Consider the following 15,990-nt stretch of genomic DNA (forward strand, 5'->3'; position numbering starts at 1 on the left):
AGGCTCAGGTTACCCTTTGCTTCATTATCGATACTGTGTGAACTGCTCAGTTTTTCCAGCACTTCTGTGTATTTCTTTCTAGAATTGATGGTCCATTTCTTTATTTTTGCATCTCTTCCATTCCATCTTGTCATTCTCTGTTCTGTTTGAACTGAGCCTGCTGCTTGATTTCAGCCTCCTGTTTTTGCTGGCTGTTTACAGGTTTTGATGAGTGGACATGATTTGCTGTTTATAGTATTTGCAGCACTGATACAGGTCATTAGATTCCACAATTCTATCTGATGTGTGGATATCTTCTCCTGCCTTGCTTTATTTTAACTCTGTTGACATATCCTGAGTGTCAGCAATAAATACTGACCTTGCGAGGAATGCCTCGTTAAAAATGTGTATTTCAGTGGAATTTATTGACAACTGAGCATTCATAGCCTTCTAAAGAATTCCAAAGATTCTCAGTGCCCACAGTACAAGGTACAGGTGAGGCCGCATTTGGGTTACTACAAACAATTCTGCTCTCTTTATTTGAAGAAAGATGTACTGGGTTTGAAAGTTGTGCAGAGGAGGTTCACCAGGTCGATTCCAGAGATGAGTCTATGAGGGGAGATTGAGTCGTTTGGGACTATACTTGCTGGAATTTAGAAGAATGAGAGGGGATCTTGTAGAAATGTATAACATTATGATAGGCATAGATAAAATAGAGGCATGAAGTAAGCTGTTTCCACTGATGGGAGAAGACTAGAACTAGAGGACATAACCTCAAGCTACAGGGTAGTAGATTTAGGATTATGAAGGAGATAAAGAGGAACTGCTTTTCCCAGAGGGTGGTGAATCTGTAGAATTTTCTGCTCATTGAAGTAATGGAGTTTACCTCAGTAAATATATTTAAGACAAGGAGAGATTTTTTACATAGAAAGGGAATTAAGGGATGTGGGAAAATGGAGGAAGGGGAGATGAGTCTTTCATAGATGAGCCATGAGCAGAGCAGGCTCTATGGGCCAGATTGTCTACTTGTGTCCTATTTCCTATATGAGTCTACTTGTGTCCTATTTCCTATGAGTCTACTTGTGTCCTATTTCCTATATGAGTCTACTTGTGTCCTCTTTCCTATATAAGTCTACTTGTGTCCTCTTTCCTATATGAGTCTACTTGTGTCCTATTTCCTATGAGTCTACCTGTGTCCTATTTCCTATATGAGTCTACTTGTGTCCTCTTTCCTATATAAGTCTACTTGTGTCCTCTTTCCTATATGAGTCTACTTGTGTCCTATTTCCTATGAGTCTACCTGTGTCCTATTTCCTATATGAGTCTACCTGTGTCCTCTTTCCTATATGAGTCTACCTGTGTCCTATTTCCTGAGTCTACCTGTGTCCTATTTCCTATGAGTCTACTTGTGTCCTATTTCCTATATGAGTCTACTTGTGTCCTATTTCCTATATGAGTCTACTTGTGTCCTATTTCCTATATGAGTCTACTTGTGTCCTATTTCCTATATGAGTCTACTTGTGTCCTATTTCCTATATGAGTCTACTTGTGTCCTATTTCCTATGAGTCTACTTGTGTCCTATTTCCTATATGAGTCTACTTGTGTCCTCTTTCCTATATGAGTCTACTTGTGTCCTCTTTCCTATATGAGTCTACTTGTGTCCTCTTTCCTATATGAGTCTACTTGTGTCCTCTTTCCTATATGAGTCTACTTGTGTCCTCTTTCCTATATGAGTCTACTTGTGTCCTCTTTCCTATATGAGTCTACTTGTGTCCTCTTTCCTATATGAGTCTACTTGTGTCCTCTTTCCTATATGAGCCTACTTGTGTCCTCTTTCCTATATGAGTCTACTTGTGTCCTCTTTCCTATATGAGTCTACTTGTGTCCTCTTTCCTATATGAGTCTACTTGTGTCCTCTTTCCTATATGAGTCTACTTGTGTCCTCTTTCCTATATGAGCCTACTTGTGTCCTCTTTCCTATATGAGCCTACTTGTGTCCTCTTTCCTATATGAGTCTACTTGTGTCCTATTTCCTATATGAGTAAAGGTATTCCTTTTTGCCTCTTTCCTAAATGCTTGACTTTTTTTTGTTCTCACCCACTACCCCAGGTTCTCGAGCTTGAGGGAGTCTTGACATCCAACCTGCCAAACTTTCAGATTTTTATGTTTCAATGTTAATTCCATAGTATGGCACTAGTAAGTTCCTGTGATTTAACTAGTGACCTTGAGAAAAATCTTCTATCCATTAGTGGCTTGCCTGAATCTAGTTCATTTTGTAAATAATTTGATCTGTCTCCTTTTGTAAATAATTTGATCTTTGAACATTATAAATGGTTTTGTACCTATTACTTCCGGATCTGTAGAAAATTTAAGGGCTACGCCCTTAATTTCTGGCACAGATGCCACCTATAAACTCTCTGTAATAAAAACTAAACTTACTCCTGATGTGTTTCCTAAAATTTCCTCCCCTCACCTTGTGCTGATGTCCTCTGGTGTTTGTTATGCTCGCCCATAGAGAAAGGTGCTTGCTGTCTACCCTATTTATGCCTCGCATAATCTTGTAGCTCTCTATTAAGTCACCTCTCATCCTTCTTTGCTCCAAAGAGAAAAGCCCTAGCTCAGTCAACCTTGCCTCAGATCTTGCCTTCCAGTCCAGGCAAGATCCCAGTAAATCTCTGCACCCTTTCCAGAGATTTCACATCCTTCCTGTAATGAAGCATCCAGAACTGAACACAATATTCCAAGTGTGCTCTAACCAGAGATTTATGGAGCTGCAGGATTATCTCAACTCTTGAACTCAATTCTCTGACTAATGCAGGCCAGCAGACTATAAGCCTTTTTAACTACCTTATCGATCTGTGTGGCAAATTGGGAGAGCTATGGATTTGGACCCCAAGGTCTGCAACAAGTATTGGCTACTTTTCCTCGATTCTCTTTGATATTAGAATTCCTCATTCCCCTGATCATTCCAATGAATCAACACCTCATTGATTTGAGGATGGTATTTCTTTTAAAATTAAGTTTGTTTCTCTAATTTTCCATTCTACACCAAATTTTTTGAAAAGTTCTATAAATGTTAGTGATTACTTTAATTATGGTCACTTTCCAACCATTCGGAGATACAGATGCTAAACTATGTCATGCCTGCTGCTTAGACTTGCTGCGTTCCCATGCTCCCTTTCTGTTTGCTGTGTTCACTGAAAATTTCCTGTGTAATATCTTTTAAAAAGTTGGTTCAAAATGGTAGAATAGTTAAAATAATACCCAATAGTTTGAAAAATCTGCTAGTCCGGTATCATCAAAGGGTCAGAGCCTGTGGTTTAATGGCATTTTTCTCTAATTCCCAATAGATCTATCAATTTGTCTTCAAAATTTATTTTTGCTTATTAGAGATGTTTTGGGAAGATCACATGAGGATACTTTTGAAGCGTGAGGTGCATTGATTGCTTTCTACTCAAAATCTACTCTCTGTTTAATCTATTAATGATCTTTTGCTTTACATGTAGGATTTCATTTGTTTCTTCTGGATTTCATTGCATCTGTGATGTGGGCAATTGAATTAAAGTAATCCAACGGCCTGCAAGAAACTCTCATCTCTGTTATATTTTGTTCCTGTGTTGTTTTATCCCCTGTATCTAGTTCAGCTCACATCTAAACCAGATACAAAACTTATAAACGGGGGTGGTGGTGGGGGGGTGGGTACAGTACAGGTTTAATGTTGGGAAAGTTGCAAGAATTTTCAGACTTGTCCAAAGGTTTGGAGTGGATATATTTTCTTAAGAATGACAGATGTTAAAATGAATGCTTTTGATTCTCGACGAATGGCCAATATCAAAAAGGTAATTACTCAGCACCGCACTAGTAAGTCCTAATCATCTCACTAGTGATTTTGACAGAATCTTCTACCCATTAGTGGTTTGCCTGAATCTCAAGTTCATTTTGTAAATCATTTGATCTGAGTATTTTGAGCTGCCTTTGGACAATGTAAAGGGGTTTGTATCCTTTTGTGACTGAAAAATTATCTGCTTTTGGGAGATAAATTGGGGCAGGTTTGTTAGTGTAGGTCACATACAAATATTTTAAAACAGATCTTATTTAAAATACTGGAGCTCTGCTAATGCCAGACGTGTCGGGGCCTCAGAGCCTTTGCAAAAGCTTTGGAGAGTGCCCAAGAGACTTCACTAATGGATTGTTGCTAACAAAAAGGCAACAGATGAAGGAGTTTGTCGGAGCCACATTCTGTCTGGAGGGGAACTTGCTGTTCTAAGAGGGTCACGTGATTTTGCAAGCAGAGAGAGTCAAACAGTCTTTCTGTGTGTGTGTGTGTGTGTGTGTGTGTGTGTGTGTGTGTGTGTGTGTGTGAGAGAGAGAGAGACACACAGTCTCTACAGTTCTACAGTTTTTACAGTCAGCAGCAGCAACTGGGACTGGAACAGGACAAGCTGGCAAGCTTGTGGAAAACCCCAGTTGGAAGATGGATTGTGGGAGTGATCAAAGCCCTTGTGGTTCATGCAAGAAAAGAGGACTGGCTGTCTAATGTTTCACTTGGAATAAGAGAAACAAAAAAGCACTCTGTGGTGACCTGAAAGAAAGAGGTTATCATCTGGAGAACCCTGAGGATGCAAGTTTCTTCGAAAAGACACTGAAGTGGCTGATGGAAGTTAATCAGTTGGAGTGTCCTGGAACAACAAATCTCTCTCTGAAAACCGACAAGAACCTTCCTGGCCAGTAACCATTTACCTTTCAAGCACCAAAGCCTGGTGAACTTTATAAATGTTAAATTCTGTGCAGAGTATAAGAATTGCCTGCAACCAGTGAACTTGGAGGAATGAGAAATAAGATTGGACTGTGAATCAAAGAACGTTTCTGAACTTACACACATATTACATACACGTGAGCTTAGAATTAGATGGAAGGGGGTTAAGTTAGGTTAGTTAAGTCTATAGAAATAAGTTAAAGTGTGATTCTGTTTTCATGTTTAAAGATAATTAAAAGCAACTTTTTAAGTAAACATTTGTCATGGTGATTATCTATTGCTGCTGGGTTTTGGGGTCCTCTGTGCTTGTAACATATTACCTTTGGATTTGGGAAAAAATTAAGTGCTCTACACTTTATTTCTGGCACCAACACAACACTGATTATTGAGATTGTAATGTAACCATAGCAATTTGAAGTATTGGATGCTTTTGCCAGGTCACAGTTCTGAATTTTAAGGTCCTACCATGAGATGTTTGTTCACACACGTGGCTGTACTGGACAAGTCGGTATGAATTTTCCTGTGAGTAGGGGGAAAGACATTTAAACACGAGGTGAAAATGGTTGATTGTTGCTTGTTCCATGCTATAAATCCTTTCACTATTTTTTCAAGAAATAGACAGAACCTACACAATTTAAAAAAAAATATTATAGTTGAGGGCATCACTGGCATTTCTTGCCTTAGACCACAAGACTTAGAAGCAGAATTAGACCGTTCAACCGATTGAGCCTCCTCTGCCATTCAAATCAAGGCTGATATATTTTTCATTTCAACTCAATTTTCACACGTAGAATATTACAGCACTGTACAGGCCCTTCAATCATATATATATATATATATATAACAATTACAGCATGGAAACAGGCCATTTGGCCTTTCTAGTCTGCACCAAACTAAACTCTCCTCTAGTCCCTCCTACCTGCACCCTGCCCATAACTCTCCATTCCCCTCCTATCTATATACCTATCCAACTTTTCAGCCCTTGATGTTGTGCCAACCAATAGACCCACTCAAACTAAACCTTCCCTACCTTACACCCAAAACCCTCAATTTTTCTTGGATCCAAGAGTCTTTAAAAAGTCCCTATTTTATCAGCTTCCCCCACCACCCCTAGCAATGCATTCCAGGTCCCCACTACTCTTATTAAAAAAAATACACCCCTGATGTCTCCACTAAACTTTGCTCCCTTCACCTTGTGCAGATGTTCTCTGGTATTTGCTACACTCTCTCTGGGGAAAAAGGTGCTTGCTGTCCACCCTAGTTATGCCTCACATAATCTTGTAGACATCTTTTAAGTCATCTCCACTCTTCTTCACTCCAAAGAGAAAAGCCCTAGCTCTGTCAGCCTTGCCTCATAAGACGCATTCTCCAATCCAGGCAAGATCCTGGTAAGTCTCTGCACCCTTTCCAGAGATTCCATATCCTTCCTGTAATAAAGCATCTGGAACTGAACACAATTTTGCAAGTGTGGTCTAACTAGAGATTTATGGAGCTGCAGCATTATCTTGCAACTTGTGAACTCAATTCCCCAACTAATGCAGGCCAGCAGACTATGATCCTTTTTAACTACCTTATCAACCTAACTTCCATGCAGGATACCTTCCATCTACTACTACTCTCTGCTTTCTGCAGTCAAGCCAATTCTGAATCCACACATCCAAAGTACCATGGATCCCATGCCTCATGACTCTGAATGAATCTACCATGGGGGACTTGTCAAATGTCTTGCAAAAATCCATATACACCACTTCTACTACTCTACATTAATGAATTACTTTTGTTACTTCCTCAAAAAGACTCAATTAGGCCCATGAGGCCTGACCTAATCCCCACAAAGCTGTGCTGACTATCTCTGAGAAGACTATATTTCTCTTATTTCTCTAAATTTTCATAAATCCAGTAAGACTCACTGGTCTATGATACCCCAGGATTCTCCTTACTACCTTTTTTAACAAGGGATGAGATTTGCCATTCTCCAGTCCTCCGGTACCTCCCTTGTGGCCTAGCTATCTCATCTCTTTTGTCAACCATGGTTCTCTTATCTTACCATCTTTTCCTTGTCTTAGTGGGGACAAACCTATGTAGAACCCCCATGTAAGTGGTCCCTAATCATCCTTCACATTAATTCTGTGCTTTTCTCTGAGAACATCCATTTCCATTTTACTCTCCCCAGTTCCTGCCTAATCTCAACTTTATTAGCCCTTCCCCAATTAAACACTTTACCATTTGGTCTATACCTATCCTTGTCCATAGTTATGCTATGGATACATGGTCACTTTCACTGAACGGCCCCCCTACCGATAGGTCTGCCATCTGTCCAGGTTCATTACCCAGTGCTAGATCCAATATGGCCTCTCTAGTCAGATTTTCCACATACTGAGTCAGGAGTCATTCTCAGACACATCTGACTAATTCTGCCCCTTCTTGCAGTAAGGAGGAACCAGTCATTATAGTATTTGGTAAATTGAACCCAATTATTTCTTCACTATTCCTACATCGCCTGCTTATCTCCTCAGTGTTATGAGGCCTTTTTGGCAACCTATTGACCACTCCCAATATGCTGATCGCTCCCTTCATGTTTCTAACTTCTGCCCACACTGACTCAGTAGCCAATCCCTCCACAATGTCCTCCCTTTCTACAGCTGTGATCTAATCTCTGATTCGTAATTCTATTTACCCCTCCCATCTCTTTTAAAACCTCTAAACCCCAGTATATTTGCCTTGGACAATCCTGTCTTGTCCCTATAATGCTCACAACGTCATAATTCCATGTACTGATCGATGCTCCAAATTCATCTCACTTATTCGTAATGTTTCGCATTGAAATGAACTTATTTCAAACCATCCAACTGACTACATTTGTGCTTCCCTCCACTGCCTGCCCTTCCCTCCACTGCCTGCCCTTCCCTCCACTGCCTGCCCTTCCCTCCACTGCCTGTCCTTCCCTCCACTGCCTGTCCTTCCCTCCACTGCCTGTCCTTCCCTCCACTGCCTGTCCTTCCCTCCACTGCCTGTCCTTCCCTCCACTGCCTGTCCTTCCCTCCACTGCCTGCCCTTCCCTCCACTGCCTGCCCTTCCCTCCACTGCCTGCCCTTCCCTCCACTGCCTGCCCTTCCCTCCACTGCCTGCCCTTCCCTCCACTGCCTGCCCTTCCCTCCACTGCCTGCCCTTCCCTCCACTGCCTGCCCTTCCCTCCACTGCCTGCCCTTCCCTCCACTGCCTGCCCTTCCCTCCACTGCCTGCCCTTCCCTCCACTGCCTGCCCTTCCCTCCACTGCCTGCCCTTCCCTCCACTGCCTGCCCTTCCCTCCACTGCCTGCCCTTCCCTCCACTGCCTGCCCTTCCCTCCACTGCCTGCCCTTCCCTCCACTGCCTGCCCTTCCCTCCACTGCCTGCCCTTCCCTCCACTGCCTGCCCTTCCCTCCACTGCCTGCCCTTCCCTCCACTGCCTGCCCTTCCCTCCACTGCCCGCCCTTCCCTCCACTGCCCGCCCTTCCCTCCACTGCCCGCCCTTCCCTCCACTGCCCGCCCTTCCCTCCACTGCCCGCCCTTCCCTCCACTGCCCGCCCTTCCCTCCACTGCCCGCCCTTCCCTCCACTGCCCGCCCTTCCCTCCACTGCCCGCCCTTCCCTCCACTGCCCGCCCTTCCCTCCACTGCCCGCCCTTCCTCACAAACTCACTACACATTGCATTAATCTTTTCACCATTGGCTCTATTCTCTGCCTTCTTCTGGTTCCCATCCCCCTGGAGCAGCACTGAAAGAGACCCCAATGATCCAGAAATCAGTCCATCCCGCACCATCTCATTAGCCACGTGTTAAGCTACATTATCCTCCTATTTCTAACCTCACTACCATGCGGCACGTGTAGCAATCCTGAAATCACAACCATGCTCGTCTTGTCCTTCAACTTGGCCCCTAACTCTCTGAACTCTTTGTAGGACCTCAACTCCCTTTCAGCCTGTGCCATTGGTCCCTGCATGGACCACATCAATCTACTCACCCTCCCTCTTGAGAATGCTGTAAACTCAATCCAAGATATCCCAGACCTTGGCACCTGGGAGGCATCATGCCATTCGGGATTCTCGATCTCTTGGGATTCCAAACTAAGGAATTGCCTGTCACTACAGCTTACCTACTCCCTTCCCATCTTGACCACAAGGCCAAACTCTATGTCAGAGTCCTGACCGCCATGGTTTGTCCCTGGTAGGCCGTCACTCTCAACAGCATCCAAAATGATATGCATGTTACAGAGGGGAACAGCCATTTCCACTATGTATGAAATAGAGAGAAAGAAATAAGAAAAACATGTCTTCTTGCTGAACCACCACCTTTTCTCACTGAAGTCTCTTGAGTCAAAGCCTCAATTCTCCTAACACTGTCCCACCTTTCATCGGGTTGTACTGTATTTGTACAATCAGATGATGATAAACTTGACTTGACACTCTCTAACTCTGGCCCACTCACACAATAGCTGCTCCGTTGTTGCACTCTCTCACTCCCAACTCCTCAAACCTTCAATGCCCTTACTAATCAAAACCTATCAACATCTGCTTTAAATTTACCCATGACAACCTCCACAGCTGTTCACCATCTAGCTGAAGAAACTTCTCTCAGTTCTGTTCTAAAGGGTCATCCTTTTATTCTGAGGCTGTGCCCTCTGGTCCTAAACTTCCCAGTATTGCTGGAAGTATTCCTTTGGTGTTGATGGAGAAATTGGTGGAGAATTCCACAATTTAGATCCCATGATTCTTCATTAGACAGTCACTCCCTTCTGAACTATTCATTGAATTATAAGATGTCAGCATGTCACCAAGGACACATTCAATTTTCACATCTTTTTCGGCATAGTTGTTGGCATACTTGGATCTTGTAAGTTAACTCTTTACCTGGAGCTGTCAGACTCTTTGTCCAACTTGCTTCCAAATATTTTCTCAGTAATATCACAGATGTTCTTTTTTTAATCACGCCACCGGTCTGGCCTTATAAGTAATACCGGTAGCTATTATGTCTGGGTTCCATGTTTGAAGGAATTGGAGAGGTGCTCAAGCTGAATGGTGGAGACAGCCAGCAGTTGCTAGTTCACAGTTCCAGGAGCGAGCTAGGATTGACCTGAATTCACTCCTAATTTCCATTGCTGTCTGTGAAGTTTGCACGTTCTCCCTTGGACTGTGCGGGTTCGTCCAGGTGCTCCAGTTTCTTGTGTAAGTGAGTGATAAAATTGATGTTATATGTCAGGAGAATAAGTTCCAAGGAAAATTAATAAGGGTATTTGATTGCTCTGGAATTGCATAGATTTGATGGGTCAAATGGCCTTTCCCCTGGGTTGTATGGAAATACAACCTTCCCCAAGAGATATTAACAGACTTTTAGATTTTTCATAGCCGTTTTACACAGGATTGGGCTTGGGTGGCTTTTTTTTTTAAAGACAATTTTTTAATACAGTAAAACCCTTGGTATCTGGGATTCAAGCAACCAGCAAAAAACATCAGTGAAAATAAATTTAAAAAATACAAATAAGAATAAAATAATAGTTTTTAAAATGTATGTTTAAAATTGTAAAAGTAAATGTTCTCTGAAGCAGCACACAAATCTTTGGTGAAGAGGGGAGCAAATATTCAGCCAGCGGAGTGCCTTGGTCATGTTTTGACCGTAGCAGCCGTTTGAATAAAGTTGTGTGAAACAGCAATGACGTTGCCCAGGATGAAGAACTGGTTGATGCTGCTCGCCGTTGGGGTGACTCTCTTAAAATGTCTCCTTATCCCCACTTAGTAAGAGTTGCTCCGGTCAGAGACTTTATCTGTAAACTTGGGAGAGGGAAGGTTAATTATCTATAATGTCATTCATCTTTTGAGCAGCTCTGTGGAGGGGGAGGAATGTGACTGAAAATAGATTGCTTCAAGGTTTATATATTCATGCAAGTGAAGTTTGTTCAGTGTAAGTACAGTATAGTAATTTTTGTCTTTTAAATTGTTCATACTTAAGTAAAACACAAATGTCCGTAGAGACCATGGTTAAAGTAAAAACAATGCTGTAGAAATTCAGCTGGTCAAACTGTGTACTATATATAGCAAAGGTAAAGATACATCACCAATCTTTCAGGCTCGAGCCCTTCATAAAGGTTTTTTTTAAAAAAGTGGTCAGGCATCTAAACAAAAAGGTTGGGGGGAGGACTACAGTCCCAAAGGCAGGAGGTCATTGGTGGATAAGGGAGAGAGGGCACACAATCAACGCCATCTGGCTGGAAAGTGCCCAGACAGAAAATCAAGTGTTCCTCCAATTTAAGGGTGGTCTTGGTGGGATAGTACAAGGCCATGAACAGACATGAGCATGGGAGTGGGGTGTGGAATTCAAGTGGTTGGCATTAACATTGACTTCTCTGGTTTTCTGCTAGCCTACTCTCTGTTCTCCCTCCCTTTTGTCTTCTTTTCTCAGCTCTTCACTCCCTTCTCTCTCCATTGGCAGCCACACCCCCTCCCCTTGTTTGCTGGTGTGCCCTCTTTCCCTTATTCACCTATTACTCCTCTCCCTCTCCCACCATTACCATTTTGCTCCCGCCTGCCCAGTTTTTTTTTTCATACCTTGATGAAGGCCTCAAACCCAAAACTATTGGTCTGTAAAGTACCCCGTGTGACCAGCTGGATTTTTTCCAGCTTTGTGTTTTTACTGCTTTTTCTTAAAGCAGGCATATTATTTGTGCATTGTAAGAGTGCGTCTCAAGCAACCAGAAAATATACTTATCCAAAATCGACCAATCCCCATAGATGCCAGATATCAGAGGTTTTACTGCAGTTGTTAGTTTGAGGAACCTTCATGTTGTATCTGAAATGATAATATCCCACACAGCTTTGTCCCTCATGCTGAATCTGAACACCATCAGCAATGTGAATTCAATCAGCTCCACCCAAACTATGTTGTAATGCCTGTGTGGAATTGTCCCAGTATATAAATGGGGCAACATCATCTGCAAGTCTCCTCATTGATTTTTCTAATTCGTGAAATGTGTTATTAGTCCAAAGATGGCAAATTAAAGTAGTTTTGTGTTTCAGTGCAAATTAACTGACCTGAGACTATGACAAATCAAACACCAATGCACTGCATAGGACATTTAGAGTAATGCTGCGTAACAATAAAAAAATGTGGATTTAATAATTAAACCTATGTTTCATTGTGTAGAAATACTTGGGCAGGTGTAGTTTAAAAAAAAAAATAAAGCACTGATGTATTAAAATGTTTTTTTTCTTTGCAGCCAATTTACTCCAAAGAATAAAACAATTACCATTGATTTTGATACAATAAACAAAAGTGGAAGTTGCCTACAGTCGAGCAAAACTGCTGCAATAGCATCCTCGTGAAGCAAATCATTCGTTATGGAGCATCTTATTTGTTTCTTCCATATTTCCAATGTCCATTTTTGTTGTTATTTTGAATATGCAAGTATTTGTATGAAGTTTATGACTGTGGTAGGGAAAGGTAACGGTTTTAAGATGGAAGCGAGCTGCTAATTAGCACAAGAAGGACTGGTGGCTAGGGAATGAATAAATTTGGCCCTGACCTTTCTTTGCCCACTTGGCTCAACAGAGAGTTGCAATAAACATGGCCAACCTCCTTGACTAAGCAGTCATGGCCTTGAATGGGTATGTCCATTTTAGAGTTCCAGTCTGGTTGGTCCTAGAGTCTGGTGCATCAGATACTAAATTCTGCTGAAGTGAGGCTTAGCCTAGGCTGCTGAATGCATCAAAATGTTTTCTCTTCTCCCTTGATAAATGGCGGATGAATTCAGGTGTATTCACTCGGAGAAGGAGAATGCTTCATTAATTGCCATTACCCACTGTACCTTTTAAATTTTCTTATGGTATATGGGTAAATTGGTTAGAGCAAATTTATTGTTGACTCCTTTCCCCTTAAAAAGTTGCCCATTTCAACTACTACATCTATCCGGTGAAGGTATTCCTCAATGTAGAGTTCTAGGATTTAGACTGATTAGGAATGGCTTTTCTTTCAAGTCAGCATGGTGAGTGACTTGGAAGGAGAACCTGCAAGTGTATCCTCTCCCTTGCTTTTTTTCCAGCCTGTTGTATTGGAGTTATCAGAGGGGGCACCCACTTGTAACATTTAAAGTGCCACCTCTTTAGCTTGGGATTTTTTTAAAGTTGGCGCTAGAAGAAAGGAGTGGGGTTTTGAATTGGTGGTAGGTTCTTTGGCTAAGTTGCAGTAGAAAATCTTGAAGGAATTTTGCAGCCAGTTAGCCCTCCCAGAATATTGTCTTCAATAAAATGTGGAAAATATTTCAAGTTGAATGAAATTTAATTAGAATTCTGAATAAAAATAATTTTATTTCAGATTTTGTACACCTACTTTTCAGGTGAGATCTACAACCAGTCTGCTGCTAAAGTGTTAGTCTGTTGCTGCAATATTAAAGAACAGAAATGTTGTGCAGTATTCTTTTAGTTTTTCTGTCTGTTGCTTTTAAGTACTCAGCATTTTTATTGGGGCTGCCTATCCATTCAGTTGTCATTTTTTTTTGAATTTTTAAAAAAGTTTTCCACACATCTAATTATATTCAAGTACAAAATAAAGCAGTCAAATATTAATATCCAATCTATTACATGATGATATAAATCCCAACCCACCCACCCACTAAACTAACCCCAAAGGACAAAGAGAAAGGAAAAAGAAAACGAGAAAGGAGAACTGAAAACATAAGAAAAGTAAGAAACCTGGTTGCTGTAAGTTCCCCCCTTACCATACAGAAATAATCATTTATAACAAAATTTCAAAGAGGTTAGAAGTTTGTTGCTCAAGTTAAAGGTCTATTAATTCCCTAATTTTTTGAGTACGGATGCCAAATTTAAAAAAAATACATCATTTCTTTCTCAAATTATAAGTAATCTCCAAAGGGGCACAACTATGCAATTTTGCATTCCATCATTCCATACCCAAATGGGTATTTGATTTCCATGTCACTGTTATACATTTTCTTGCTACTGCTAAAGCAATCTAAAAATTGTCGTTGATATGTAGATAGTTTCAGTCTTATTATCTCAATATTGGAATTTGTGGAAATTTAATTTCCGTAACCAATTCTAAATAAAATGCAAAATTTGACCGTCAATTGTCATATTAATCTATAACAGATGGTACAGTTGGTGATGGATTATTATATTTTATATTGTATAAAGATATGTTTTAAAGGAGATTAATTGTGGGGGTTTTTTTAATGTTGGTCACAAACAAACGCAAACCCTTCACAACACAATGGAATTGTAAAGACAATGGAAATTGCTTTGCTGAAGGACTTCACAATTAGGTGTTAATTGGACATGATGGAGTAATGAATTATTGTTTTGGAAAGCAACGGACTCAGAAGATTGGGTCTGGTGCCGCAATCTGAATGCAGTTTGCTGTTCTAAGAAGGTCATGTGGTTTTGCGGGGGGGGGGGAGACCAAACAGGTATTCTCTAAAAGAGAGAGAGAACTGGTTTCTGCAGTGTGGCAAGCTGGCAGCTTGTTTGAAACCCCATTTTGAAGATGGGTTCTGAGTTCAGCTTGTTCAAAGCCCTTGTGGTCCATACAAGGGGAGATGGCTGGCTGTATAATGTTTTGCCTGAGATAGGGGAAACAGAAAGGGAACTCTGGTGACCTGAAAGAAAGAGGTTATCATCTGGAAAACTCTGATGGGGTAAGTTTCTTCAGCAAGTGGCTGATCGGAAGGAATCAATTTGTGTGTGTCCAACGAGCAACAAATCTCTCTGAAAACCAACTAGAACCTTCCTGAGCAGTAACCATTTACTTTTCAAGCACCAAAGCCTGGTGAAGATTCGTAAATGTTAAATTCTGTGCACAGTATAAAAATTGCCTGATACCGGTAGACTTGGAGGAGTGAGAAGTAAGATTGGACTGTGAATCAAATAACTTTTCTGAACTTGTACACACATTTCGTACACGTGCACTGAGAAGAGAGTTAAATTAATAGTAATGAGTTAAAGTTTGATCTTGTTATTATGTTTAAAGAAAAATAAAAGTAACTTGTTTAAATAACCATTTGTCTTGGTGAATTTCTATTGCTGTTGGGTTTTGGGGTCCTCTGGGCCTGTCACAAGTTCAAATTTATTGTCATCTGATTGTGTATATACATACACAACCTGTCAACAGCATATCTCTGGACTATAGACATGCAGTACACCCTACACACAAACAACATGTAAGCATAGAGATGTATAGCACTAGAAGATGCCATTTGCCACTGTACCTATGGCAGTCATGCAGTTTCACATTGTGTATTGTTGATTTATAAAAAAGATATTGTATAAATACTTACAAAACCCTTGGATAAATTTACATTGCCTGATACATCCTTTATAATGTTGGCTACCTTCTGAGTCAGTGCCTCATATGGATGTCTGCAATAGATGGGAGGTCAGAACCTGTGATAGACCTGGCAATGTTTGCTACCTTCTGCAACCTTTTTGGCACTTGAATTACTAAACTATGCAGTAATGCCACAAGTCTGTACTTTCCACTGGGTTCCTGTAGAACAGGGGTTTCCAACCTGGGGTACATTTACACTTTTCAGGGGGTACATTGGGTCTGAGAGAACAACCACTACTGTACAATACATGGTGGTGTCATCTGCAGTCAGATTGCACAGTGTTTTTTAATCCTTAATTTTTAGGGGTACATGGGAACCTATAAAAATGCCCAAGGGGTACAGAGGAAAAAAAAGGTTGGGAACCCCTGCTGTAGAAGTTTCATAGAATATCTGACGATATGCCAAATTTTTTCAAAAATTAGAGGTATTGCTGTGCTGACTTAATGGTTGCCTCATTGTGCTGGCTCCAGAACACGTCTTCTGAAATATGGACTCCTGGGAACTTGAGGATCTGATTCACCACCTCCTTCCAATCAATACAAACCAGGGAGGGTTCTCTTGGCCTCTAAAATCAACAAAAAGCTCCTTTTTGAGAACAAAGTGGTTGTTCTGGCACCACCTAACGTTTTCTTGATTTCCATCCTGCATTCTGACTCATCTCCCCTTATTTGGTCAATAAGGATCAAGCCTTGAGGAATTCTTGACTTCATTTTTGGGCACCTTGTCTTTGTACTTCATTGAATGGTTCCACTCTGTCCAATCAAACCTTTTGGATTTCACTGGACAATGCAAATTTTGCCAACCAATCAGGTTGCCACCCTGGCACCTTGGGGTGGCATACACAAGCCTGTGTATGCACTGCCATTGGCTGACCCTGGTAATTGA

General features: G+C 41.2%; 1 protein-coding gene across 2 annotated transcripts in view; it reads left to right on the plus strand.

Annotated features, from left to right (window-relative positions):
* Positions 1-14,774, plus strand: part of dctd (dCMP deaminase) — an 80,394-nt gene extending 65,620 nt beyond the window's left edge. Inside the window, exon 6 of one of the 2 annotated variants that reach the window (XM_069900767.1) lies at positions 11,983-14,774. In XM_069900767.1, coding sequence (XP_069756868.1) covers positions 11,983-12,088 — 106 coding nt within the window. In that variant the 3' untranslated portion in view covers positions 12,089-14,774. The remainder of the gene's footprint in view (positions 1-11,982) is intronic. The other variant, XM_069900843.1, reaches the window with a different exon arrangement.
* The last annotated feature ends 1,216 nt before the right edge of the window (positions 14,775-15,990 follow it).

Source organism: Narcine bancroftii, chromosome 1 (genome assembly GCF_036971445.1).
Source record: "Narcine bancroftii isolate sNarBan1 chromosome 1, sNarBan1.hap1, whole genome shotgun sequence".
In the NCBI taxonomy this organism is placed as follows: Eukaryota; Metazoa; Chordata; class Chondrichthyes; order Torpediniformes; family Narcinidae; genus Narcine; species Narcine bancroftii.